Genomic DNA, 27,369 nt, shown 5'->3' with positions numbered 1-27,369 from the left:
GGACGCCAATCCTCCCGTATCCCTCCACCGGGTGATCCCACCCCGTTTCCAATCCCCCAAGGGATAAGTCCTCCCACCCTACAGTGAGTGAGATGTATGTATATATGAGTGTGACTGCGCAGCCACTGTGTCCCGAATGAATTGATGGTACCGTTGGTGCACTTGTAGAAATACCTGCCGGGTACTCCGATACCCGGTACCGCTACAATCTTCACAAAGGCTCCGTACGAGGTAGGTATCGTCCTCACACCCACGTGGATATCCAGGACGATCCCACCCGGACACTCGTGGTTGACTAGCGGGGTCTGAGCCCAGACCTCCCGCCAATTAGAATAGTCCAGCTCCGATCGTGTGGTACTAACGGGAATCTGGAACCTCACTATGGCGGTCCCTAGCTCGGCTTGTCTCTACTGGGACTCAGGGCCTAACTGGGCCTGGGGCATGCGGCCTACGCAGGGGCGGTAAACCTCCCCTGCACCGAAGCTCCGTCTCCTCTCCAGCCAGCTCTGACACAACGTGCGCGCAACCACCTCCCTTTCCTCCTCCCAAAACTCAACCCATTGGCTCAATCCTATCACGGGGTCTTCGCGGGTGCTACTGGGACAGGTGTCTCGCTACCTCCCTCCAATTAGAACTCTCCTCCTTCGCGGGCTTTGGCAAAACAAGTCGGCGCAAGCGCAACCTCTGGCTAGGTTAGACCTTACGGATGCCAACCAGAACATGGAGTCTTGCATGACGCGGAGCCTCCCTAGCGGAGTACTCTCTCTATGCACCCCCCCCCTCCCCCATACCAAAGGTGAAAAAGGGGGTCCCGGCTACATATGTGTATTGTAGTGTATTTGTTTTCTTGTGTAGCATTAGCTGGGAGCTTCTCTAAGCACTGGGTTGCCCTTTTTAAAGAGATGCATTCATAAAATGTGTGTTTTTTTTTTATGATGAGCTGGGCATTTTTGTACCATCTTATTGGGCACAACACTGCCTCTGTGTGTGGGTGTGGATTTTGTAATATGTGTGTCATTATCTGAGGCTCTCTCTTTTTTATATACAGCACTGCTTTTGTCTTTGTGTGGGTCTGTTATTTTGTCAAAAAGTGGGTGTGCGTATTCAGTTTGTGTTTTGTAAAATATGCATGTGAAAGGATTTAGTTGTGTAGAAGGGAATTTCCCCGCCGGTGGAAGCTGTCACTGCTAAGGTAAGCGCTAAAACCTTTTCCCGGGGGGCGGCATCTACAGAGGTTCCGTGTTTTCCCTCAGGGCATTTAAATTAAATGCCGGGGGACCGAGTGAGCCCTCTGCAGCTTCGCCTACTTGGTCTTCGGTGACGTGTTGCCATGGCAACGTGACGTCACATGACCCTGCAACGTCATTTGACGCCGGAGCTGAGCAGGAGGGGGGTCTCGAGCCGGGAGGTGAGCAGGCTTGGGGGCGCAGGATCAAAACTTTGCGCACCGCTGCCCTAAACAGTAATAAAACACCTTCGAAGCGGCCGGCGGCGGGGATTCAAACGGTGGATCGGCTGTGGCGGGGTGATTTGCAGCAAAGCACCGGCAGCCATTTGATTGCAATGCCACGACCAAATGTCCCATTCCGCACAGCAGTAAAAGTGCTTGTCTGTGTCTGTATTTAGAAAACGTCAATGTGTGTAACAAATTAATGTGTCTTGGTGCACCAATGTATAAAACCCACATATGCAAATTGTATGTAAAAAATAAGTATATATACGTCACTTTTGTGCACCAGAAATGAGTCAAAATTGTCTGTTCACTTTTTTTGTAAAAGACAAACCCAAGTAGACGCAAACATGTCTTCATGCATTGATATGTATGAACTTGAAGCACGCCATACAATAGCAAAAACGTGAGCCAAAGAACATGGATAATAACATACAAACCCATGCAACTAATCATTTTAGGTGAGAAAGTTTTTATTTTGTTACGCAATGCCTTATTTCAATTCATTTTCAAAAACAATTCTTTATGCGTAGGCCCCTTTGTATGCATTTTTTTGGTAAAACGTGCGTGTTATATTTGTGTCTTTTAGAAGTTGGGCATTACCTTAAGCTAGTAGCTCTCATTTTGTAAAATTTCTAATTGTGTACTCAAAAGTATTTATTAATGTTTGTGGCATTAATAAAATGTGTGATGATTTTGTGACGTAGTTGAGTTGGACATTATCTTAACTCCTCTGTTACTCACTGTACTGTATGTATATGACTGCATACTGTAATATATCCAAGTTGTGTTTATTCATAAAATGTGTGTTTTAATAAAATGTGTGGCTGATATTTTGTTGGACATTATCTGAGCTCCCATGTTGGACAGTGTGTGGGTCAGCATTTTGTAAAAAACAAAAAAAAAAACAGAGTGGGTTCAATAATAAAATTAGTGTGTAGAAAGACTGGCATTATGTGATGTATCTGAGCACAGTACTGTTTTTAGGCTTGTGTGTAAAATACCTGAGTGTCTATTCATTTTGTGTAAAATGTGTGTATCTAGGCTGTGTATTATTTGATCTCTGGATACAGGTGTTTGTATTATATTATATATATATATATATATATATATATATATATATATATATATATATATATATATATATATATATATATATATATATATGAAAATATAACTATTATATGTGTGAGTGTGCAGTATACACATATACACAGGGAGGCAGGAGCAGGCAGAGTGTATCAGCCGGAGCAGAATCAGGAAGTCAGAGGGAAAACACACAGACATGTTTGATCACGATGACATGACGGAGAGGAGGAGGAGGGACAGGAACTGGGCCTAAAGCTTTACGTCCACATTAGCTGAAAGGAAAGCAGCCCTCCTACACACTGAGACACGCACATTGCTCTGCTGATCTCCCCCCTCCCCTACACCCGGGTCTGCTGATCAGGTAGGCATCTTGTTTACTTCTCCCTCCCCCCTAGATTTAACCAGGGCCCCCTCTCCTATTTATTTCCCGTTCCCCGCACACGTTAGACCCAGTGCCGGCCATCGATCGGGTGTAAAACTTTCCGGAGAGAGGAGGGAGGGGGTAAATATGGCTCCCCCCTGCTTTCCTCTCCTAAATGTGCTGGTGTAGTGAGCAAGTGGCGGTTGTACACGGGGATGCCATGCTAGCACCTTCCCTGACCCCCACTTATGTTATGGGGGCCTGGCACCTTCCCGCTCCACCTTTACCGGCTGCAGACATGTGCAAGCTGCTTTACGTTGCATATTTCGGATTCATGCCTCCCTAGTGAGGTATAATCTCCCCCCTTTCCCCCTCCATGCTCAAGTTGTAGACAGAAGGAAATGTCTGACCCGCTTTCTCCAATGCTCCATAAAACCGAGAAATACAAATGCGTGGTGTTTTGTTTTAACTCTGATGCTGAAGGGGTTCTTAAGTCACATAGCAAAGTCAAATATTATGATACCCCCGCCTCCACCAAGTGCGCCTATTCTTTGGGGGTGGGCGATCAGGCCCCTTTCCCCCCTCCCCCCTTATATTTGCCTCTGGCAAAGAAGTTTGTCTTCTGGGAAACTGCCTCAAGAACAATATTTAGCTCTTGTTTTTGTTCGTGTCGTCTTTCTACCCACTTTCCACTATTTTATTTATTTTAAATATGTAAAAGGAACTGTAAAACCCAATAATCCCTTTATAACCAGTGAGTGTGGCTGTGTAGTAATTTTAGCAGGATTTCTCCATGTGGAAGCAGCTGCTCTGAGCAGTGGAGATGTGTAATGCCTGGAGGCATGTGTGCTGCTTGTGTAAAATGTCACCTCCTTTCTAATATATGACCAGCAGGCCCCTCACTTTACAAGGGTGTCTCCTTGATTCTTATCTCGCTTGCCCTTGGTTTAGGGGTCTGGTCTTGTTTACAAATTAAGTTTGGCTTTCACACTGCTAACCATGCTTTAAACCCTGGCACCATGTGGCCTTCACTGTGCAACCAATCTGGGGGTTTAAGGGGCATTGTTTTTCTGGTCAAAGTATTACTGGTCACTATATGCAGAAAAATGTGGTGTGTGAGGAGACATTGCTTTTGAGAACCATTTGCCGGTGTAAGGGGAGAGCAATGCATAATGCAGCAATCATATAAATATTGTTAGAATTTGTGCTTTCCCCCCCCCCCCTTGCCTTTACAGACTTTCATATGACCCACTCTTGCACACCTTATGCGCTTTATTATGGATTAAATCCTTTATAAAGGATATATATTTATATTGTTATGTCACCACAGTTAATGTGTATTTGTGCCCGTAATGTAGCATAAAGGACAATAAACAATAGTGACATTAAAGTACCCTACTATAATAAGGCAAACAACATATGAAGTAGTTTTCACAGTCTGCTCAGAAGAGCTTACAGTCTAAATGGAAGAGCACGGACAGTATTAGCCATTTAATGTTCTCTAGAGCTTAGGCTGCATACATAGGACTGCAGCCGTGCAGAGGCGCACGGAGGCTGAGGGAAAGCGGGTGCTTTCCCTGGCCTTGGTCCGGGGGCGTGTCGGGTGGGGGGGGCTGTGACGTCACGAAGCTGGTTCGCCCTCATTGGGCGAACCGCTCACGTGACCGGCCCTGCGCTCCCGTGAGCGCCAAATCTAATTTTTTTTATAAGGCCTCGTTCAGGGTGCTGGCTTCGGAGGGAGGGCGTGCTGCCGTGCGTGCTGCCGTGAGAAACAAAGTATTCAATTTGAATACTGGTTGTCAGGGTAGCAACCGCCCTGTCTCCGAAGCCAGGAGTTGAAGCTGACTACAGTTTCAATAAACGAAAATTTCGTTTTTTGGAGCTGCCGCAGCGTCACAGGGACCAAGGCAGCCAATGAAATCATTCTTCAGAATGATTTCATGACTGCAACTTGGATACTTACCCTGCCGTGTGTAACCCCTCCCCGCCCCCTCCCCGCCCCCTCCCCGCCCCCTCCCCAACGCTGAAAAGTCTGCTGGGGGATAAACACAGATCCCCCAGCAAACTCCCGCACTGCCTGCCTCCCGCCCTCCCTCCGAGTCCTCCAGCTTACACCCTGAACGAGGGCTAAGACACGCTTCCGCACTCTTGCGGAAGCGTGCGCGAGCCCTTGCTAAAGCCGTTCCCATTGCGGCTGCAGGGGCTCACTGCCGAGCAGCAGCGCGCCACAGCACAGGTCAGCGCCTAAGCGCTGACCATGCCCGAGGCCTTAGTCTAATTTACTGGTGACAAGCATAAAGTAACGTGTCTAGGATCACAAGGAGATGGTGGTGGGATTTAAATCCTGATTAGATATACTGCAAAGGAAAACCGTTTTACTAAGTGGATCATTTAGGTGTCCAAATTCTGTTTCTACGTGTTTTGTTCTTTTTTTGAGGCAGGAAAATCCCAGATGGGAGAGAGAAAGTGCAGTGTAGTAAAAACTGCTGAAACCGCAATGAATCCTACTCACATAGGATAGCAACCCAGCCTCAGAACATTGGCCCTTAATAAATGTCAAATTACTCTTGGCTATGATGCTGTCACTGGGAAAGACTGCTAGCTTAGAGATATGTCAAACATTAGGGAGCATCTCTGAAAATGGGGGACATTATTAGTCAAATACGTCACAAAAATCCTTCAAATGTGAATGTCACTCGGAGCAACTTCTACCCAAAGTTCAAGAATATTAAGGCAGTTTTTTTTTTCTTCCTTTGGTGAATAGTGGCGAAAATCGTCACACTTCCAATGTTCACATATAAAAAATTACACTCCGCACTGAAGGTGTAATCGAGTTTTAAATTGAATTGTCAAATGGTGACTCGAGTGGTTGTCCAAGATGAACCGTATCCAATGTCCCCAAAAATGCAAAAAAAAAAAAAAAAAGAAAGGGTTACAGCACAAACTACAAAAAAAAAACTTAAGGGCTACTATACAAAGGTAGAAAACAATGCAAAATCCCCCTTTGTTAGGACTTTCTCCACCTCCCCTGAACTATGTTCACTGTGTCTTGCCTTTGCATTAACCCTTTGGGTGCTGTAAGACAGTGGTGCGCTAACTGGGGGGTGCAAGATTTTCCAGTGGGGGGCGCACCAGAGGCCCCGCGCTCTCCCCCAAGGCATTGTAACTTCTCCTACCTGGTCTTCGACGTCATTTCGGCGTCGGATGTCATTTGGCGCGGAAGCCGAGAAGGGGGTGGGGGATGAGAGCAGGCAGGGGGTCGCAGGGAGAAAACTTTTGAGCACCCCTGCATATAATCGGTAGTAGCTACGTCATGCCCAAGGAGTGCTATTTTTCAGCTTCGATCACGTCCTGTGTTCCCATGGCGTGCAGGACGTGACCCGAAGCATAGGGGAATGGAAGAGGACTCCTCTTCATTTTCTATGTTGAGGGCTGCGGTGGTCACATGACCACTTTCAAGAGCGGCTCCGGTACTCAAAGGGTTAAAAGTAACCAATAAAGATATATATCTATATCTAATTGTTGATTGTGCTGTATCAATCCTTTCACTTTCCAAGAACATTTGCAGATACAACTAGGTAGGACATGCAGATGTAGCACTTCGGTGGGAAATCTATAACACAATATTTTGAGGCTGCTCTATAAAAATAGCAACCCATACCATGTACCCAATGGGGCAATTGCGTCATCCATTAAATTCTAACGCATTAGACGGCCGTTACATTTGGTCATCTTGCACATCTCTAAAGCTGAAGTCCCAAGTGCCATAACTTTTTTTTATTTATTTTTTTAGTAAAGATGTGAAGATGTCTCTCAGTTTTGGTTTGCTACATTTTTTTACGTATGTCTTTAAAATGCTTTTTTTTTACATTTATAATGCAGCAGTTCTTTACATTTACGGCAATGCAATTAGCAAAGCTGCCAATTGATCCGTTCTCCCGTGATTGATCGGCGAAGATCCTGCTTTCCAGGGCGCGCAAAAATGGCTGCCAGTTTCAAAAGAGATGGGGCTGTGGCTTTCTAAAGGGTTGTTATAGCAACTCAAGGAAGAGTAATACATTAGAAATAATTACAAAGGTCAGAAAGAAAAAGAAAAAGAAAAATGCAGTAAGATAGGGGTGGAAAAATACTGCGCGCCTGGTTGCCGTGGCATATAATGGACAACTTTCTCAAAAACTCATTCTTAGGCTGCGTTTATAGTGCCAGCGACACGACGTCGCGTGAAAATAAATGCATTGTCGCCGTCGCGTGCGCTTGCTTATACAGCTCAACCTCGTTATAGCGCGGTCCTCGGGGGCCACCCGATCCGACCGTGCTAGAACCGGGGTCGCGCTAATTAAAAAAAAAAATGGCCGTCGCACGCCCGATCGGGAGGAGGGAGGGAAGAGGTGGCCGGCAGCCCTACACGTCCCCCAGCAGCCACCGTAACTTCCCCTAGCAGCCTCACTTCCCCGAGTAGTCCACACCGATTTCCCCCCCCCCCCACCAGCCACGCTCCGATCAACCCCCCCTGCCAGCTCCGCTCCGACCCCCCCCCCCCTCGCCAGTCCCCCCCCGAGCAACCTAGTCAGCTCCGCTCTGACACCCCCCCCGATGCCAGTTCCGCTCCGACACTCCCCCCCTTCCCAATGTCAGCTCCGCTCCCCCCCCCCCCCGTCCCGATGTCAGCTCTGCTCCGGGGTGTGAGTTGCCACCACGGCAGAAGTATGAGCCCTCGGCCTCCGCACACACTAACCTCGCTTCTCCTGCAGCCGGAACGTGCGGTGCAGCACCAGTCCAGAACTGCACAAGTACGGGGCCAATGTCAGGTTTCCGAGTGCGTGCTCCGCCATGCTCATCCCGGTCCTGATCACTGCCGGGGGACACGCCAGCCAATGGGCGCGCATGTGCAAACCGGCTGCCAGGAGCACAGTGCCACTGCCTGTCACCGGCTCCCCGGGACCTCTTGACCGGGGTGTGAGCTGGGAGCAGGCCCGAGGTACAGGCACTCACCTCGCAGCCCCTGCAGATGGCACATAAGATACAGCAGCGGGTCAGAACCGCACGAGTACGGGGCGAAGTTCAGGGTGCCGAATGCCTGCTTCAGCATGGTCATCCCGCCCTTGCTCACTGCTGAGGGGAGCAATGCACACACTTCCACATACATACATACTAAAATATAGACGTGCTAATAGTAAGAACAGTACAATTCTAACATGAGTTCATGTCCATTGTTGTGCAATACACACATACACACACATACATACTAAAATATAGACGTGCTAATAGTAAGAACAGTACAATTGTAAGATGAGTTTATGTCCATTGTTGTGCAATACACACATACACACACAGACGCACACTTACACACACACTGACATACTATAAATATTTCAGTACAAATATGAAAACCATTATAAATCAACCATTTAATTGGTTTAGAACCATGTAATATTATATATATAGAGAGAGAGAGTGGCAGTGGCAGTGGCAGTGGCAGTGGCAGTGGCAGTGGCAGTGGCAGTGTGCAAAAAAAAAATAATTTATAATTTTTTATTTTTTTTTAAAATTTGGGGTCCATGCTCACACCGCGTTATAAGCGTATTGCGCTATAACGGGGTTGAGCTGTAGTAAGCGCAGAGCAACGGCTTGGTCGCGATCTCTGGAAGTCATCTCAATTTGATTTTTCCAGCGACCGCAGCCTCACGTCACCGTCGCCGGCACTATAAGCGTAGCCTTACTTGGGCAAATGAAAAAACAATGAAAACTTCTCAAAATCTTTAAGAAAGCAGCATTTCATTCAAAATTCTATATAGTATGTGTTTTAAATAAATCCGTTGGGTAGTATTAGATAATAATTAATGACGAGTGGACAAACATCAAACTTGAGCCAGTCCGAATTTAAACACACGGCCACAAATTAAGTTGCACTGGGACAAATGAGAACAGTGCTTGGCTGTTGGCTGTCAAGGAAAACTTTGCCTCACTCCCCCTCTTTCTGTCCCTCTCATGACCGACCTGTCACACACCGTGGCGACCAGCAACAGTGCAGCCTATCATAGGTTGCGCTGCGGCAATGACTGCCAGGTTAGTTAGCACTGGAACACAGGTGCCTAGCTGGGAGTTGTTGTGGAATTTGTAAGTGTGCAACTTTAACCAACATTTCAGAAAAATGCTTGTATTTAAAGGACCATCTGACCTGGGGCCATTCTTTGCCGTATGCCAGGGGTGCGCAAACTGGGGGCGAGATTGTCTGCGGGGCGCTGGGTTTACAGAGGCCCCACGCGCTTCCTGGAGGCACTTAAATCCCGGGAAGTGGCGAAGGCCTCTGTAAACTGCACTTACCTTGGCTCAGACTGCTTCTGGACACGTGGCGTCATGACACCCAGAACGCTGGAGCCAAGCTTAGGTGGGGGTGCGCGGAGAGGGGCACAACCGGCACGGGGCGCAGGGAAAAAAGATTACGCTCCCCTCCCGTAAGCCAACTTCAAGCTCAACTCTATTTAAAGAGAAATAGATTTATTTTGAGGAAGCCTCTCTTCCTAATTTTCTTTTTTTCCCCAGCATAAATATCGTGCAACTCTTTCTAAAATATAGTCAAAGTGGCTTTTGTCTGTTAAATTTAGAATTGTTTGAAGTTAAACACAACACAGGACTACAATATTTTTGAAGCCAGTTGAATCGAGCTATACTGGACCTGTTGTTTAATTCAGTGTGTTTTTTTTGCCCCCCTTTTTCATGCATTATTGTACTCCACTCTCTTACCTGTTTACATGTGCAGTTCCATGTAACTATGCTGATATCGTGTGGTCTTTTTAAATGTACAGTATTTAGCAATGAGAAAATTACAGTGAGACTGTGAGGGGAAAGAAAAACTTCAAAGACAAACTTTTTAAAAAGTAACTACAATTCATGTGCTCAATTCTTATTAGAGTTTTGCTTTCTTATCTGTGTCCTGGAAAACTTTCTGTGGAGGTATTGCATCTTTAAATGAATAGATGTAAGTGACCTTAAGATTTAACGAAGGGACTCTGGATTTTGTATTTAAAACACATTTGTGTTGAAATAGATATATTAACAAAAACCCATAGAATTCTGTTCATTTTTTGTTTTTGTGTGTCCTGAGACCCGATTCAGTATTTTTAAGGGAAACGGAACATTTGGGATAAAGTAGTCTGTTTTTTATCTTCTCCATCGAATTGCCATTGTACCTTGTAGCAGCTGACCGTATGGTAATCTGGAAGCATTTAAAGTGATTGAATGCTTTTCCTGTTGGTTTCAATTACTAGAAAAATACGCTGGTTTCTTGCCCACGTATATTATTACTATTCCCTTGAAAAAAAATCTCCTTCCCCATAGGTGGGAAGTAGGTGATCTCTGGAATTGAACCGCGCTAATTTCAACTTCGGGGAAACCCTGCTTCCCAAAATATTTACCTCCGTAGGCGCTGCCGATGGCTCATGGCTGTTTAAAGGTCCCATGTGGCAGTAGGAAGCTGAGACGGGTGATGTGGCAGCTTCCTATTGGCCTTCTGACATTTTTAAACCGCCGTATTGCTCGCCCACCAGCATCACCTACGAAGGTAAGTGTCTTAGGAAGTAGGGAATCCCAGAGCTGCAACGAACTGGGTTAAGCTCTGGAAACCCCTTGCTTCTCACTTAGAAAAAAAAGACCATAGGCAGAAAATGCACTTTTTTAATCTTTATAATTGGGGCTTTTGGAGCGACTAATAGAAATATATTTCTATTTTTTTTTTTTTAAAGAGAGAAATGAAAGCACAGCTTTTTAAAAGAAACAGATTTAGCATTGTATTGCTAACCAGCTGAATGCAGTGTGGAATTTGATCTATTCTGTACGAGTTAATATTTGCTGTAGTCCTGGGTCCAAACATATTTCTGGATTGGAATTTCAATTGATAATGCTCCAAACTGGATTTTGACTTTGAAAACCCAGACGCATTTTTTTTATTATCTAAGTACAGATGTAAACTGTTTTTTAATACAGGTTGTTATTTTTTTTCAAAATAGTTGCTCGTACGGTACAGAAATACTATTTATTTTACACCTGAACACAGCACAGCTGGTAAGAGAGACAGATTTAACATTGTATTGCAAACCAGCCAAATGCAGTTGGATTTTGACAGCTCGCCACTGAAATCAGTTAACGTATAGAAACACCTGTTAAGTGTCGTTCACCGTGGGCATGGACAAAGATATTCAGGGTGCCATCTGCCGGACACATACTGAATTGTAATTTCAATAAATAAACCCCACAAATAATTCTGTTGGCTGTCTGCGGTGACCGCGGTCAACTGTGTTTCTGTGGGTGTAATCTCGAGCCTTGTCACGGTACTGAAGACGGTAAGTCTTGCTACATCTGTAATGTATTCTAAATCCAAGTGGGCTAGCGGTCATCTGAATAATGGGTTAATGTACTTGGTGAATGTTAGGAGGCGTGGCAGTGGGATATGTTTGCTTTTGGAATATTGTTATGCTAATTAAAACACCCTCTCACTTCAGGCGTCTAATTGACCTATTATTTCCCCAGACTCGCTGGTCATTTTTATTTGATTGAAATCCCTGTGGTGCTTTTGTATGATGTGGATTTTTATTGGGCTCGCTGGAATGTGAAAAAAAAAAAAAAAAGTCAAGAAATGCAGAGTTATGAGTCCCCGTTCCAATAAGCCTGTATCATTAAATCACAAATCGTATTGCAGTTCTGTTCAGGAATCCTCCGAGGAGATCTGTATATTTCCTTATTTTAATATTTGAACTTGGGATGATATTATATGTTCATAGGATTTTTGTTATTTTTTTTTAATAATAAATGCAAGTAGAGCGGCGTTCTTAAGCTGTTGTCATATTTTCGTGTCCATCACCAGTCATATGTCAGGTTTAGATCAAGAATGCCCTTTTTAAATTTTTTTTTTTTAGTCATTTGATAGAAGGATGGTATGTCATGTGGATCCTATAGTTTATTCTAGAATAACTATACTTGTGTAGCTTTGTGCTTTTTATGCACAGCAAAACCCTAACGCTCATGCGGGCATAGGCTTCACCACTGCTTTCCTAAGTTTAAATGAGTGCACTGTATACCTGAGGTGGGCAACTCCAGTCCTCAAGGGTCACCAACAGGTCAGGTTTTCAGGATATCTCTGCTTCAGCACAGGTGGTGCAGTGTTCTGAGCCACGTGTGCTGAAGCAGGGATGTCCTGAAAACCTGACCTGTTGAGGGCCCTTGAGGACTAAAGTTGCGCACCCCTGCTGTGTACATAGTTGCATACTGTAGTTGCATATGTGAGGTTGAAAAAAAAGATACGGCAATCAAGTTCAACCTATGCTAAATTTATACGACAGATACTTTATCCTATATTTGTACTTATTGTATATTGATCCAGAGGAAGGCAAACAGAAAACTTCAGTGAAATATCATCCAATGATATCTCATGAGGGGAAAATAAATTCCTTCCTGACTCCAAATATTGGCAATCAGATTACTCCCTGGATCAACATCCTTCCCATGTATACTTATTTGGTATATCCCTGTATACCTTTCCTTTCTAAAAAGATATCCAACTTTTTTTGAAGATATCTATTGTATCTGCCATCGCAGTCTCCATGGGTAATGAATTCCACATTTGAACTGCCCTTACTGTAAAGAACCCTTTCCTTTGTTGCTGGTGAAATCTCCTTTCCTCCAACTTCTAGGTATGATACTGTCGTTTGTACTGCCCGTGGGATGAATAGTTCTTTTGAAAGCTCCTTATATTGTCTCCGAATATATTTGTATATAGTTATCATATCCCCTCTTTTCTAATGTAAAGAAATCTAATTTAGCTAGCCTCTCCTAATAAATCAGATTATCCGTCCCCTTTATTAATTTGGTGGCTCTTCTCTGCACTTTTCCTAGTTCCATAATGCCTTTTCAATGGAGTTGTCCCCAAAGCTGGATGCCATTTTCAAGCTGTGGTCTTAGTAATACTTTATAGAGGGGCATAATTATGTTTGCTTCTCTTCCATCCTTTCCCCGTTTACTGCAAGATAAGATTTTATTTGCCTTTGCCGCTACTGCATGACTTTGGTCACTATTGCTAAGCCTGTTGTCTACAAACCCTCCTAAATCTTTCTCCATCAAAGATTCTCCTAATTTATCCCTATTTAATTTTGTAAGTCGCCTGTTTATTATTCTTTCCCAAATGTATAATCTTACCTTTATCTGTATTAACAATAAGAATGATTCCTGTGCTCCCACCAATTAGGCTAAAATCAAATAATAATCTCATGAAAAAGGGTTATTTTGTTAAACCCTTTGGCCAAAGCATTTATAAGCCTGCATGCATCGACTAAGGCATAACCGTATGCAGGTACCTAGACTGAATATATGTAATAATTGTCCCATGGACTGGTGAAAAAATGTGTGAAAGCCCCGAAGGGGTTAAATAAAGCATAAGCTTATGTTCAATTAAAATCTGGCCAAAGCCAGTATGATAGTTACCTTACTCTAGAGGTAAACTGTGGGTGCACAAATTCCCTGGTGTGAATATGATAAAACTTACACATTTCTTTCTGTCTGCCTTATACATTCACCTACTCTTCAATAGAGGGCGATGTCCAGACTGACACTGGGGTGTATTATACCTGCACTAATAGGAAAATTGGTAGCGGCTCACTAACTGCTATGTAATGCAGATGAGCCAATAAACCTACCCCTATGACGTTTCTGTGATACTATATTTAAAATGCCCTTAGGGAGTATGCAGCAAGGAAAAGGATTACCTAATATTTGTGAGAAACTGTACATTATACCGCGCTCCTCCCTGTTGAAGTTTGCTGCAGGTAAAAAGATAGTCCTTACATATAGAAAAACAAAAAGAACGATTCCTGCGCGCCTACCAATTAGGCTAAAATAGAATAATAATCTCATGAAAAGGGGTTATTTTGTTAAACCCTTTGGCCAAAACATTTATAAGCCTGCATGCCACGACAAGGCATAACCGTATGCAGGTACCTACACTGAATATATGTAATAATTGTCCATGGACAGATGAAAAAATGTGTGAAAGCCCCAAAGGGGTTAAAAAAAGCATACCTTTAACTCTGCCACATCCTTGCAAATCCATTCAGATTTATTTTCCCGTGTGGCCAAGCACCAGAAGGCCAACCTTTTTTTGGCAAATTGTATTTTGATGTTCATTGCTTTCAAGATCTGTATCTCCAGTTTTTACCAAATTTACCCACGAAAAATATAAAATTCAGATCTAGACTGCCACACTAAATTACACAAACTTTCATCTTCAAATTGATTTTACTTCTGTCGTAAACTGTAAGATTAAATGGACACATGCTTGTTTATCAGGTAGGGAAAATATTTGTTTTAACGCCATGGATTAACCTATTGGTGCAGTGCTAGGAGACGTTCTTCAACATCACAGTTGGTGATGAGCAAAAACTAAAAAGCCATATTCTCTTCTAACATTTCATTTATCTAAATAAAACCAAAGCATCCTAAAAGTTTAAATAGTTGAAGCACTATATTCACACCATGTCAACAGTAACACTTAAAGACTCAACACACACATTTTTCTCAATCATTATGCACACGGGGGGGATTGAGAAAAGGTTCAATCTTATAATATATACCCTTTATTATCAGTAATCTAATAATGAATACAATTCTATACAGTACGTTCAAAATGTTCCAATAATATTTCATAAAAGAGAACACATGAACAATGGCATAATAAGTCATGGAAATCCTCATCGGACAATATATAATATATTCTAGAAATTGAGAAATCAATGCTGTGACCGGGACCACTAAGTTATAGCGCAAAGTTGTAGTAGCCATACTGACCCTGGAGAAGTGTAGCTTCATTGTGCGGTGTGATGCAAGTTGCAGCACACGCAGGGTTAAAACTAAAATGGTTTATTAGTCCAGTTGAGATTTTTATTGCACACGGGTAGACGCATATAAGTATACTTATCTAACTGTTTTAAAGATTGCTCATTTTTCTTCTGTATTTTTTCCTGCAAGAACTTCATCCCAATGTATTCCTTATAGATTCTACCTTGGTTTACTAAAATTTGCTTCTCAAATTAAGAGTTTTTGTTGATCTTTTTGATAATTTACTTCAAATGAGACCATGATGTGAGCATGGTTTGCCAAATGTTCCATGACTTATTGACAATATTTGTTATTACTTCTACATTGTTTGATATTACCAAATTCAGCATTGCCCATCTCCTGGTTGGTTCCTCAATAATTTGGGTCATGTAATTGCCGTTTAACAACCCAAAAAAAACTGTTAATGCTAATCTCATTGCTCCCGTCGATGTGTGGATAATTAAAACCATCTATTATTAAAACATGACCTAGTTTTGTTGCCTTCTCCATTTGCAAAAGTAGTTTGGTTTATAGACTATCCCTACAAAGCAATTACTGTATTTTGTAATTTTACACCACTGCATAAATCTAAACACAGTGTACATTTTCATAAATCCTTCCTTTCTCGCCTAATAATAGGTTTTAATTAAATCTGGTTTAACGTCTAAACATACTCCACGACCTTTTGGATTTGTTCAGTCCCTCTAAAAATGAATTGGCCACAATATTTCAATAATGGCTATCCTGTTGCTACTTTCTGGCTATTATTTTAAGCTCCCCCATTTTACCTGCCAAGCTTCTTGCATTGGCAAGCATGCATTTAAGATTGCTTCCTGTTTGTGCTATTGTTATCTTATCTGCTCCTGCCTTTCTCCTCCCATTAACTTTTTAATCTTTGAGAAGTTTTATTAGTAGTATCTGTATTTGTATCCCTGCTTGCTAAACTGCCACCCACTCCACTACCATGACCCAATATCAGTTAGACTGTAAGCTCCTCGGAACAGGGACTCCTCTTCCTTAATGTTACTTCTATGTCTGAAGCACTTATTCCCATGACCTGTTATTTATATTATTTGTTATTTATATGATTACCATATGTGTTACTACTGTGAAGCGCCATGTACATTAATGGTGCTATATAAATAAAGACATACAATACAATGACCCATAGCTGTTTCCCCCATTCTATTCTGTCCAATCCAGGGGTGTGTGAGATTTTCTGGGGGGCGGGCGTGGCGGCTACCGAGGCCCCACGCTTCCCTGAAGGCATTTAAAGTAAATGCCGGGGGACCGCACAAGGCCTCTCTAAAATCCCTTTCCTTGGCTTCCAGCGACGCGCTGCCATGGCAACCCGGCATCCAATGACCCTGCTGGGTCATGTGATTTCATGTTGCCATGTGATGTCACATGGCCCTACGGCGTCATTTGATGCTGTAGCCAAGGTGGTGGGGGGTGAGGGTAGAGCGAGGTGGGGGGGGGGGGGGCACAGACTGAAATGTTTGCTCACCCCGGCTCTAATCCATTATCTCTTGCTGTCCCTCCATCCACTCTCCTAGTTTAAAATCTCCTCCAAGCCTTTATCATCTCCACCCCTGGCGCAGAAGATCCCGCGTTGTTGAGGTGCAATCCATCCCTACCATAAAGATAGCACCTCGTGGAGAAGAGACTCTTAAGTGCTCAAAAAACAAAACCCCTCCTTCCTACATAACTTTCTTGGCTGTTTATTAACCTCCCTAAGCTCCAACTGCTGCCCTGGGGTAGCACATGACCCTGGTCGGATCTCTGAAAATACTACATCGTAGGCCGTTGCTTGAGGCCTAGATCCCTCTATCTTCCGCCTGACGAAGCAGATTAGTCCGTGAAACATGTTGTGGACACTTCATGCAGATCAGCCCCTTGGTTAACTTTTAGTTGACCTGAGAGAGACTGTGAACTTGGGAGACGTGCACACAACCGCACACGACGGTGTGGTACTGAGCATACCCAGAAGCAGCCGAGCAAGACGGAGACATCACTTGATCCTAGCGCGCGGGATAGATTGTCTTGAGCTCGGCGTTGCCTCCCTTTTATCCACGGACCCACGGACGGGGCAGCATGGACTGTACCATCTAAAGATCTCACTGGATAACAGATTTATTATATGTAAGTTGATACTTGTATTCACTTTTAATATATATTTCTTCAACCTTGGTGCGCTCTGTGCTTTTTGTTTTCTATGACTGGTCTACCTGTGGAGTAATTCTCAGTGGAGAAGGGGAATATCTCCACGCACAGAAGCAGCAAAAGGAAAGAGTTGGTTTGCACCAGAGATTATAGGAAGCATGAGCGCGGATCAATAACCCCCCCATCCCTCTATCTTCCTTTAACATTCATTGGTGCCAATGTGTACTAAGACCACCGGGTCATTCCCAGCCCCTCGCAACAATCTGTCTACCCGATCCGCAATGTGCCGAACCTGAGCACTTGGGAGATAACAAACTGTTCGGTTCATGTGGTCACCGCCCACAAGAACCTGCCTAGGTCTGCGAGTATCCTGAATTCCCTCTGTGCTGCAGGGACTATTCCCCCTGGCTGCTAGAGGAATCGGTCTCCCCCAGCCCTGTCCTTCCTGCCCTGACGCCCCCAATATCTCTTCTTAGTCTGGCAAATCTATTGGGATGGAACAGTTTGGAACTGGCCTGCCTCTTTTTTTTTTTCTTTTCCTTCCCCCTGCATCCCATGCTAACTGTTACCAAGCTACCTACCTGTTCTTCATCCTCTGTCCTAGCTCCACACTCTGCAACAGTAGTCCCAGCCAGGGCCTGCTCAGTGAGGACTAAACTCCTTTCAAGATTGTCAATGTCTTTCAATGTTGCAAGTTGCCTCTTCAGATCAGCAATCTGAGACTCCATAGAGATTACCTGCTCACACTTCCCACAGAGGTATGCTTCCTGGAACAGCTGCTCCAAGTGCACATACATGTGGCAAGAGGTGCATTGAGTGGCATTCTCAATCCTGCTCATTATTGCAAGTAAGGCTGCGTCCATAGAGGTTGGAGCAGTGCGGAACCGCGCTGACGCTGAGGCTGTGCGATTCTATGCACATGCAGGCGAGCCAGCGTGCGCGGCACGGGGAGGCGGGGCAGTGACGTCACTGGGCCAATAGCCCGCTACGCACTGACGTCAACGTCACGGCGCCGACGTCACGTTGACGCTGCTGGGCTGGGATTGGATGTTTTCAGCCGACAGTGCACTGAAAAAGAGCTTCGCCTGTCGGCTGAAAAATCCAGCGCTTCAGCACGCCTGCGGACGCTTGCGTGAGCCCCCTCTCAAGGCATCCTCATTGAGGATGCAGGGGCTCAGCGCAGAGCGTCCGCACGGCTGAGCGCTGCCTGTCCTTCCATGGACGCAGCCTTAGGAGTATTGAGGGCTAGCTAACAATTCATTTCGCTTATCTATCTACCTTGTATCAAACCTTTGTTGTTTCAACTCCTGTTTATAACGCCACACATTAAAGCCGCAGTCCAACTGACATTTACTTTTTTTTTAAATGGGTTTGAAACAGAGTTGATTTCAGCTCTGGGTCTCCTGCTTTCCAAGATATCGGCACCTCCTATGGGGGCAAGTATCTCTGCAGTTTAAAGGTCCTGGTCACGTGGACCAATAGAAAAACACAAGGGATGACGTCCTGACTTTCTATTGGTCTGCGTGACGCAGGAAATTTAAGCCGCCATTTCCATATCCCCAACTTGCCCAGCCGAAGTTACTACGGCACTTATACTTATAAGAAGAATTTTTAATTGTGTTTAGAATAAATATTTTTTTTAATATTCGAACACAATTTTATTATAGCACATATAAATATTTACAAGTAAGTATTTATTTATAAAATATTTTACCAGGAAGTAATACATTGAAAGTTACCTCTCGTTTTCAAGTATGTCCTGGGCTCTCCAATCAATAAGAGACCAAGAATATAGTAGGAAACCCATGCATAGCTGGCTGAATGTACTTAATCAAAATGTATTACAATTCAAAAAGGTTCACATGTTGCACTAACGTGTTTGTGTCAATGGTAAGCCTCTGTAGGCATGTCACACTGAACACAGGATATATTTCCCAAATAGATGCAAAGCAGTCTTACCAGGGAGAAAGGAAACGCTCTTATCCGATCCGAGGATCCATTATAATCATTTATGGATAATTATATATGCCCAAGTGGCGGTTTCTCTCACATTTGGCCAGGAACACCAATTGGGGTCAGTGGGGGTTTCCAGCCAAAAAACATCCCGAAAGGCAACTTCGGGGTACAGTATATAGAGAAAACCCCTTAGGCTTTGTCTCTGGTGCAGGCCCCAGTCGGCGTGTGTGTGCGCACACGCACAAGGCGCGATGCGTGACCGCCTTTGCCAAAAGACAAGATTTTGGGCGCGGCGCCCGAGCATTGGCCACGTCCTGGCGGTGGTTCAGCAATGTGGGCGAACCAGCCTTGTGACGTCATGGCCGCACCCCTGCCACGCCTTCCCATCGCGCGTTGCCGGGAGTCCATCAGGTCGCACTGATGCAGGTAATGAGTGCCGCCAGGCATAATGGGGACTTGACCTAAATGTGGAAGACAGTCAACAGAATAGATATTTTGGGTTAAACATACATTTCTTATGAGAAGGAACAGCTGTTTTTTAAAATGCTTTATTTCTAGATTTTTTTTTCACGAGACAAATATCAATATCTGAAGTGTTACAGCAGAATGTAAGGAAGGCAGGTTATCACTAGTCAAGTCAAACAGAATGTGTGGTAAGATTGCATGAACAAAACATTATAAAGGCGAGAACAATAAAATATTCAACACTGAGCATTTAATCTTATGCATTGCTTGCCTTTAATTTTAGCATATACTTTTGACGCACTGTCATCCAAAAAGGTTGCAATATTTACTAAAGCTTAAAAAAAAAGTGGGGTTTTTAAAATAGACTTGGTGCTGCTCTGCTTTAAAGTGTGTTATGTTTCTTACGTTCATAGTGTTGAAGTTGAGTAGGTGTAAAGTCAGTTTTACCCACAGTTTGGAAATTAATAATCTGTAACTACAGATGCCGATCACTGAACTTTGTGTTGTGCACTCCACTTATGGCAAGTAAACCGAGCTTATGTGTAGTAAGTGCGCTAATTCTATTTTTGCCAGCAGTGCCCGCTGATCCACTCCCTTCATTGAGAGGTTTTTCCGAAAACCATTTCCGCACCCCTGGTTTAAGGCATCAGCAGAGAGGGGGTTGACATACAGTACAACTAGAAAGCATTGATGCAATTATTCACAAATGGCTACTATAGGTACTGTAAGGTGATCACCACCTGCTAAGACAAATTTACAATATAAAAATTGAAACATTGCGCAGCTTGTTATTAAAAGCACAAAAGAACCATTTAAAACACCTGGCTTGTCCTAAAGAAGTAATCTCCGCTTGCTGACATGCAAACATTATTGACTTTAGCGGTGCTGTCCATTTTAAATTCTTTGTGCGCACTGCACAGATATCACTTTCTAAAAGTGTTTTAAAATTGTAAAATGGCCACTGCTATTCACCCATATATTAAACAAACATAGGTTGTCATGGTAACACCCCTGATGTTGAGTGACATTAAGCAGGTCAAAGCAGAAGAAAAATGTAAAGATGCTGAAACCCGAATCACTGGTCAGCATACACTACCTGCGTATGTTACTACTTCAAGTTCTAATCTTATTTTATCTTATATACTATATTTGTGAAAGCACTGTATGCCTGTCTGCATGGCCTCTGTCCCTAGGGGAAATCTCATTGGTCCCTTGGCCCGCCCGCCCCCGCACACCTCTCATTGGCCTGAGGCAGAGTGACGGGCCAAAGGACACACACAACACACACACACCGTCCGGCCGCCCGCCCAGGTAAGTCACACCACTGCGCGTCCTGCCTCAACTGATGGCCCCAGTAACTCACCTATTTCAGCCTCGCGCCACAGGCCCACACAGGCCAGGCCCACACATGCATGCGCTTCCTGCACGCGCCTCAGTCCGACACATCGGGGGACCAAGCGATCGCAGGGGGGGGGCGCGTCACGGGGAACGGGGGAGCGCGTCACGGGGGAGCGAGCCCCGAGTCACGGGGAACGGGGGAGCGAGTCACGGGGAACGGGGGAGCGAAGAGCGAGCCCCGAGCCATCGGGGAACCAAGAAGGGGGAGCGGACAGCCAGCCGCCGAGACACCGGGGGAACGGACGCCCGGACGGGGGGGGGAGAGGGCATGCACATACATAAATTATGACAATACATATGCCCCCTGCTCTCCACCCCCCCTCTCCCCTTTCCCCCCTTTCCAACCCCCCATTCCCCTCCTTTCCCATCCCCCACTCCCCTCCTTTCCCACCCCCCACTCCCCTCCTTTCCCACCCCCCACTCCCCTCCTTTCCCACCCCCCACTCCCCTCCTTTCCCACCCCCCACTCCACTCCCCTCCTTTCCCACCCCCCACTCCCCTCCTTTCCCACCCCCACTCCCCTCCTTTCCCACCCCCGACTCCCCTCCTTTCCCACCCCCCACTCCCCTCCTTTCCCACCCCCCACTCCCCTCCTTTCCCACCCCCACTCCCCTCCTTTCCCACCCCCCACTCCCCTCCTTTCCTACTCCCCTCCTTTCCCACCCCCACTCCCCTCCTTTCCCACCCCCCACTCCCCTCCTTTCCCACCCCCCACTCCCCTCCTTTCCCACCCCCCACTCCCCTCCTTTCCCACCCCCCACTCCTCTCCTTTCCCACCCCCACTCCCCTCCTTTCCCACCCCCCACTCCCCTCCTTTCCCACCCCCCACTCCCCTCCTTTCCACCCCCCACTCCACTCCCCTCCTTTCCCACCCCCCACTCCCCTCCTTTCCCACCCCCCACTCCCCTCCTTTCCCACCCCCGACTCCCCTCCTTTCCCACCCCCCACTCCCCTCCTTTCCCACCCCCCACTCCCCTCCTTTCCCACCCCCCACTCCCCTCCTTTCCCACCCCCCACTCCCCTCCTTTCCCACCGCCCACTCCCCTCCTTTCCCACTCCCCACTCCCCTCCTTTCCCACCCCCCTCCTTTCCCACCCCCCACTCCCCTCCTTTCCCACCCCACTCCCCTCCTTTCCCACCCCCACTCCCCTCCTTTCCCACCTCCCACTCCCCTCCTTTCCCACCTCCCACTCCCCTCCTTTCCCACCCCCAACTCCCCTCCTTTCCCACTCCCCACTCCCCTCCTTTCCCACCCCCCTCCTTTCCCACCCCCCACTCCCCTCCTTTCCCACCCCCACTCCCCTCCTTTCCCACCCCCCACTCCCCTCCTTTCCCACCTCCCACTCCCCTCCTTTCCCACCTCCCACTCCCCTCCTTTCCCACCCCCAACTCCCCTCCTTTCCCACTCCCCACCTTTCCCACCCCCCACTCCCCTCCTTTCCCCCCACTCCCTCCTTCCCCCCTCCACTCCCCTTTACCCCCCCACTCTCCTTCCCACCCCCACTCTCCTTTCCCCCCCCCACTTCCCCTTTCCCCCCCCTCCTTTCCCCCCTCCCCTTTCCCCCCTCCCCTTTCCCCCCCTCCCCTTTCCCCCCTTCTCCCCCTCCCCTTTCCCCCCCACTCCCCTTTCCCCTTTCCCCCCTCCCCTTTCCCCCCTCCCCTTTCCCCCCTTCCCCCCCCCTTCCCCCGCACTCCCCCTTCCCCCCCGCTCCCCTTTCCCCACTCCCCCTTCCCCCCCACTCCCCCTTCCCCCCCCGCTCCCCTTTCCCCACTCCCCCTTCCCCCCCACTCCCCCTTCCCCCCCACTCCCCTTTCCCCCCTCGCTCCCCTTTCCCCCCCTCGCTCCCCCTTCCCCCCCCCCCTCCGCTCCCCTTTCCTCCCCCTCCGCTCCCCTCCCCTCCCCCTCCGCTCCCCTTCCCCCCCTCCGCTCCCCTTCCCCCCCTCCGCTCCCCTTCCCCCCCTCCACTCCCCTCCCCCTCCGCTCCCCTTCCCCCCCCTCCACTCCCCTTCCCCCCTCCGCTCCCCTCCCCCTCCGCTCCCCTTTCCCCCCCCCTCCGCTCCCCTTTCCCCCCTCGCTCCCCTTTCCCCCCCTCGCTCCCCCTTCCCCCCCCCTCTCCGCTCCCCTTTCCTCCCCCTCCGCTCCCCTCCCCCTCCGCTCCCCTCCCCTCCCCCTCCGCTCCCCTTCCCCCCCTCCGCTCCCCTTCCCCCCCTCCGCTCCCCTTCCCCCCCTCCGCTCCCTTCCCCCCCTCCACTCCCCCTCCCCCTCCGCTCCCCTTCCCCCCCTCCACTCCCCTTCCCCCCCTCCGCTCCCCTCCCCCTCCGCTCCCCTTTCCCCCCCCCTCCGCTCCCCTTTCCCCCCCTCCGCTCCCCTTTCCCCCCCCCTCCGCTCCCCTTTCCCCTCCCCCTCCGCTCCCCTTTCCCCCCCTCCGCTCCCCTTTCCCCCCCCTCCGCTCCCCTTTCCCCCCCCTCCGATCCCCTTTCCCCCCCCCTCCGATCCCCTTTCCCCCCCCCTCCGCTCCCCTTTCCCCCCGCTCCTCCCTTTCCCCCCCGCTCCCCTTTCCCCCCATCGCTCCCCTTTCCCCCCCCATCGCTCCCCTTTCCCCCCCCTCCGCTCCCCTTTTCCCCCCCCTCCGCTCCCCTTTCCCCCCCCCTCCGATCCCCTTTCCCCCCCCTCCGATCCCCTTTCCCCCCCCCTCCGATCCCCTTTCCCCCCCCCTCCGATCCCCTTTCCCCCCCCCTCCGCTCCCCTTTCCCCCCCCGCTCCCCTTTCCCCCCCCGCTCCCCTTTCCCCCCATCGCTCCCCTTTCCCCCCCCTCCGCTCCCCTTTCCCCCCCCCTCCGCTCCCCTTTTCCCCCCCCTCCGCTCCCCTTTCCCCCCATCACTCCCCTTTCCCCTCCCCCTCCGCTCCCCTTTTCCCCCCCCCTCCGCTCCCCTTTCCCCCCCCCCTCCGCTCCCCTTTCCCCCCCCTCCGCTCCCCTTTCCCCCCCCTCCGCTCCCCTTTCCCCCCCTCCGCTCCCCTTTCCCCCCCTCCGCTCCCCTTTCCCCCCCCCCCTCCGCTCCCCTTTCCCCCCCTCCGCTCCCCCTTTCCCCCCCCCCCCTCCGCTCCCCTTTCCCCCCCCCCCCCTCCGCTCCCCTTTCCCCCCCCCCCCTCCGCTCTCCTTTCCCCCCCTCCGCTATTACACATTTACATCCCGGGCAACGCCGGGTCTCTCAGCTAGTTGTATAATATAGGATGAAAATGTAAAAAAAAAAAAAAAAAAATATGTGTTTACACCTGTAGATCTATACATCAAATTCAGACTAAAGCAATTGATGTATCCTCCCTTTCTACAATCAGGAGGCAATAGTCTATGATTTTTACTTCAACAGCACAAATCTGTCCATTCCAAGCTATGCTTTTCCCAATATTTAGTACATGATGAGAAAAAGCAAGGAGAACAATTTGCACACTGACAAGAGATTAGCTAAATTACCGATCGATCCGTTCTCCTGTAATCGATCGCTGAAGATTCGGGCTCGGGGGTTCTTTATATCATTGTTAGGGCTGCAGAAGATTACCCAAGATGCAAAGTTCTGTGTGGAAGATCATGTGACCAGGCAGGCACTAGATACAATTGTTGCACTGCTAGAGAGAGGGCAGGGCTCAAACAGGGGTGTGCCAGAGCCTGTCAGAAGAAGAAGGGGATGTGACTTTGTAAATGGTTGCTATAGAAACACAAATGCTTGTTTACATTAGAATACATTTTTAAATGCTACGAGTATTTTCTCATAGTACAGAACTGATTTATTAAAAAACAAAACAAAAAAAGAAACATGCAGGATATTGTAAAGCAGCAATCCCCCATCTGTAATGCATGCACAGTTAAGATACTATATATTATGGGCGTATGTAACAGTTACAGACCAGATTGGTTGGTCACTGGAGGGCCCTGTGGATTTTGGTCATAAGGGATATTTGCGGGCCTCACTTACATTTTAGAGCCGGCTCCTATATCTGGACCAAATGTCATGTTGTGCAGTTAGAATATTCATAATTCTTTTGCTTTCATATATGGCAGCAACACTACCGTTATGCTTTGGTGCTTGTAAGGCCGTGATTATAGTGGCAAATAATAGGCTGTACCTCTACGAGGCAGGCCATAGAGCGCGCAACCCCCGGCCAGACAAATGTGTCTTTACCGCGCGACGGCCGGGTCACGTGCGTGGTTCAGCCAATGAGGGCGAACTGCTCACGTGACGTCACCGCCACGCATCTCGATATCCTCCAGCCTCAGTGCATGTTTCACGTGTCGCGCACGCTGCGACTATAATCTTTACCTAAGAAGGGGGGGGGGGGTTAAGCAACAGTTTTGCCAACCCTTGTTAAATAGACAAATAGCAGCATATGTAGGTGCTGCAATACAATTAGAATGCTCGGCTATCAAACACTTCTATCATTTTTCCTACTTGTCTGTCCCCTGCATCACCACCACCCCCCCCCCCCCCTCCCACCTTCACACCGCTGTTGGATGTTCTGTAGGGTCCTACATGCTCTCCACATTTCTCACTATCCCTTTCCTCCATTTATTGCCCTGTCTGTTTATTTATTATTCCCTTTGACATTCCTTCTCTACCTCATCTGCCTTAGATTATCTTGGTTTTTACATCTGTGTTAAGCTCCTGGAATCTCTCTAAATCAGTATTGCTGGTTAGTACTAATAAAAAGGTGTCCCCTAATACTGAAGTACTTATTGAAGTGAAACTTCCTTAGTGGCACCTCATTCGAACTGGGGCAAAAATGGATTGTGGAGACAGAAATGAAACGGATGTGACGTCAGTGCTGGCAGTTGAGGCCGGGCTGTGTTCTGGCTCAGCCAGACCCCAACACTGACATCACACCCGGTCCACAAATCAGATGCGGCGACATGCGGCGGCGGCGGCGATAGCCGCCGGCGCCGCTCATAACGGCCGCCGTTCCCCGCCCACTGCCGTGCCGCGCATGCGCGATGGCGCCAGTGACTCCAATCACCACGGGAGTGGGGAGGGGGTGGCACGCAGCCGCTATCTGCCCCCGGCGGGTGCAGGCCCAGCAGCACACTGACCTGGTGCTCCCCCGCTGCGCCGGCAAGCTCACGGCCGCTGTTCCCGGCCCGCTGCCCTGCCGCGCATGGGCGCATGCGGCGCCGTTCCCCCCACACGCCCGCGACGCGCATGCGCAGTAATGATGCAGCATGGTAGTTATGGCAACACTCAAGACGCCACGGCTCTCATAGGGACACTGCAGCCCACACTGTTCCCCGGGGCCCTATGCAGGCCCTGATCTCCCGCGGCCTCTCCTCCCGGTGCATGTCCGTGTCCCTGCAGGCCTCCCCCGTACGCTGCCTGTGGGATGAGTCGCTGCGGGTCAGTCTCAGGCCTGAGCTCCGGGCAGGAGGTGACTGCGACTGGTGAAGGCGGGGAGACCTTCACCTCCCTGGGCCGGTACCGGGCGGGGAGCTGGAGCTGAGCCGCTCCCCGGCCTGCAGGATGGCAGCTTCTGTGGGGTAGAGCCAGAGGGGCACCTGTGGTTCCTGCACCCGTGGACTCCCTTCAGGAGGCTGCTCCGGAGAGATGTGCAGACCCCCCTCCGCCTGGAACTCGCTCTGTACCAGTCCCACGAGCCGTCCGGCCGCCTGCTGGCCACGGCCGCCCAGGAGAGGAGCTTCATGCGGGAGGAGGTGACACGGAGCCCGGTGCGGGAGGGAAGGGTCCGGGGCATCCTCTTCCTGCAGCCCGGTGAGTGAGTGCCCGGACTGGGGACATGGGGTGTATCATTAGGGGGAGGGCGGGGGATATTGGTGTGGCTATATCATTTGGAGTGGGGGACAGGGGTTATTCGGGTGTATCATTAGGAGGAGAGCAGGGGGTATTGGGGTGGGATTCATGGAGCTGTATTGGGGGTGAATAGGTTAGGGTGTGAGGTGCAGGGGGGCTGCGCATACGTCACGCACGCACACGGTCATGCACAGTCACACGCACACACGCATGCACGCACACAGTCACACGCACGCACACAGTCACACGCACGCACACAGTCACACGCACGCACACAGTCACACGCACGCACGCACACAGTCACACGCACGCACGCACACCGTCACACACAGTCACACACGCACAGTCACGCGCACACGCACAGTCACGCGCACACGCACACGCACAGTCACGCGCACACGCACAGTCACGCGCACACGCACAGTCACGCGCACACGCACAGTCACGCGCACACGCACAGTCACGCGCACACGCACAGTCACGCGCACACGCACAGTCACGCGCACACGCACAGTCACGCGCACACGCACAGTCGCACAGTCACACGCACAGTCGCACAGTCACACGCACAGTCACACGCACAGTCGCACAGTCACACGCACAGTCGCACAGTCACACGCACAGTCGCACAGTCACACGCACAGTCGCACAGTCGCACGCACAGTCGCACAGTCACACGCACAGTCGCACAGTCACACGCACAGTCGCACAGTCGCACAGTCGCACAGTCGCACAGTCGCACAGTCGCACAGTCACACGCACAGTCGCACAGTCGCACAGTCACACGCACAGTCGCACAGTCACACGCACAGTCGCACAGTCACACGCACAG

At 48.6% G+C, this 27,369-nt stretch overlaps 1 protein-coding gene across 5 annotated transcripts in view; it reads left to right on the top strand.

Annotated features, from left to right (window-relative positions):
* SMARCA2 (SWI/SNF related BAF chromatin remodeling complex subunit ATPase 2) overlaps window positions 1-27,369 on the top strand; it is a 194,923-nt gene that overhangs the window by 16,536 nt on the left and 151,018 nt on the right. For 3 of the 5 annotated variants that reach the window (XM_075597235.1, XM_075597204.1, XM_075597255.1), the window contains exon 1: window positions 20,046-20,065. The exons of 1 other annotated variant lie outside the window; for it this stretch is intronic. In XM_075597235.1, coding sequence (XP_075453350.1) covers window positions 20,053-20,065 — 13 coding nt within the window. In that variant the 5' untranslated portion in view covers window positions 20,046-20,052. Of the gene's footprint in view, window positions 1-2,723; window positions 2,901-20,045; window positions 20,066-27,369 lie in introns of those variants that run through there. One more of the 5 variants, XM_075597215.1, reaches the window with a different exon arrangement.

This window comes from Ascaphus truei, chromosome 1, assembly GCF_040206685.1.
Source record: "Ascaphus truei isolate aAscTru1 chromosome 1, aAscTru1.hap1, whole genome shotgun sequence".
In the NCBI taxonomy this organism is placed as follows: domain Eukaryota; kingdom Metazoa; phylum Chordata; class Amphibia; order Anura; family Ascaphidae; genus Ascaphus; species Ascaphus truei.
This window is presented reverse-complemented; position numbering and strand designations above follow the sequence as displayed.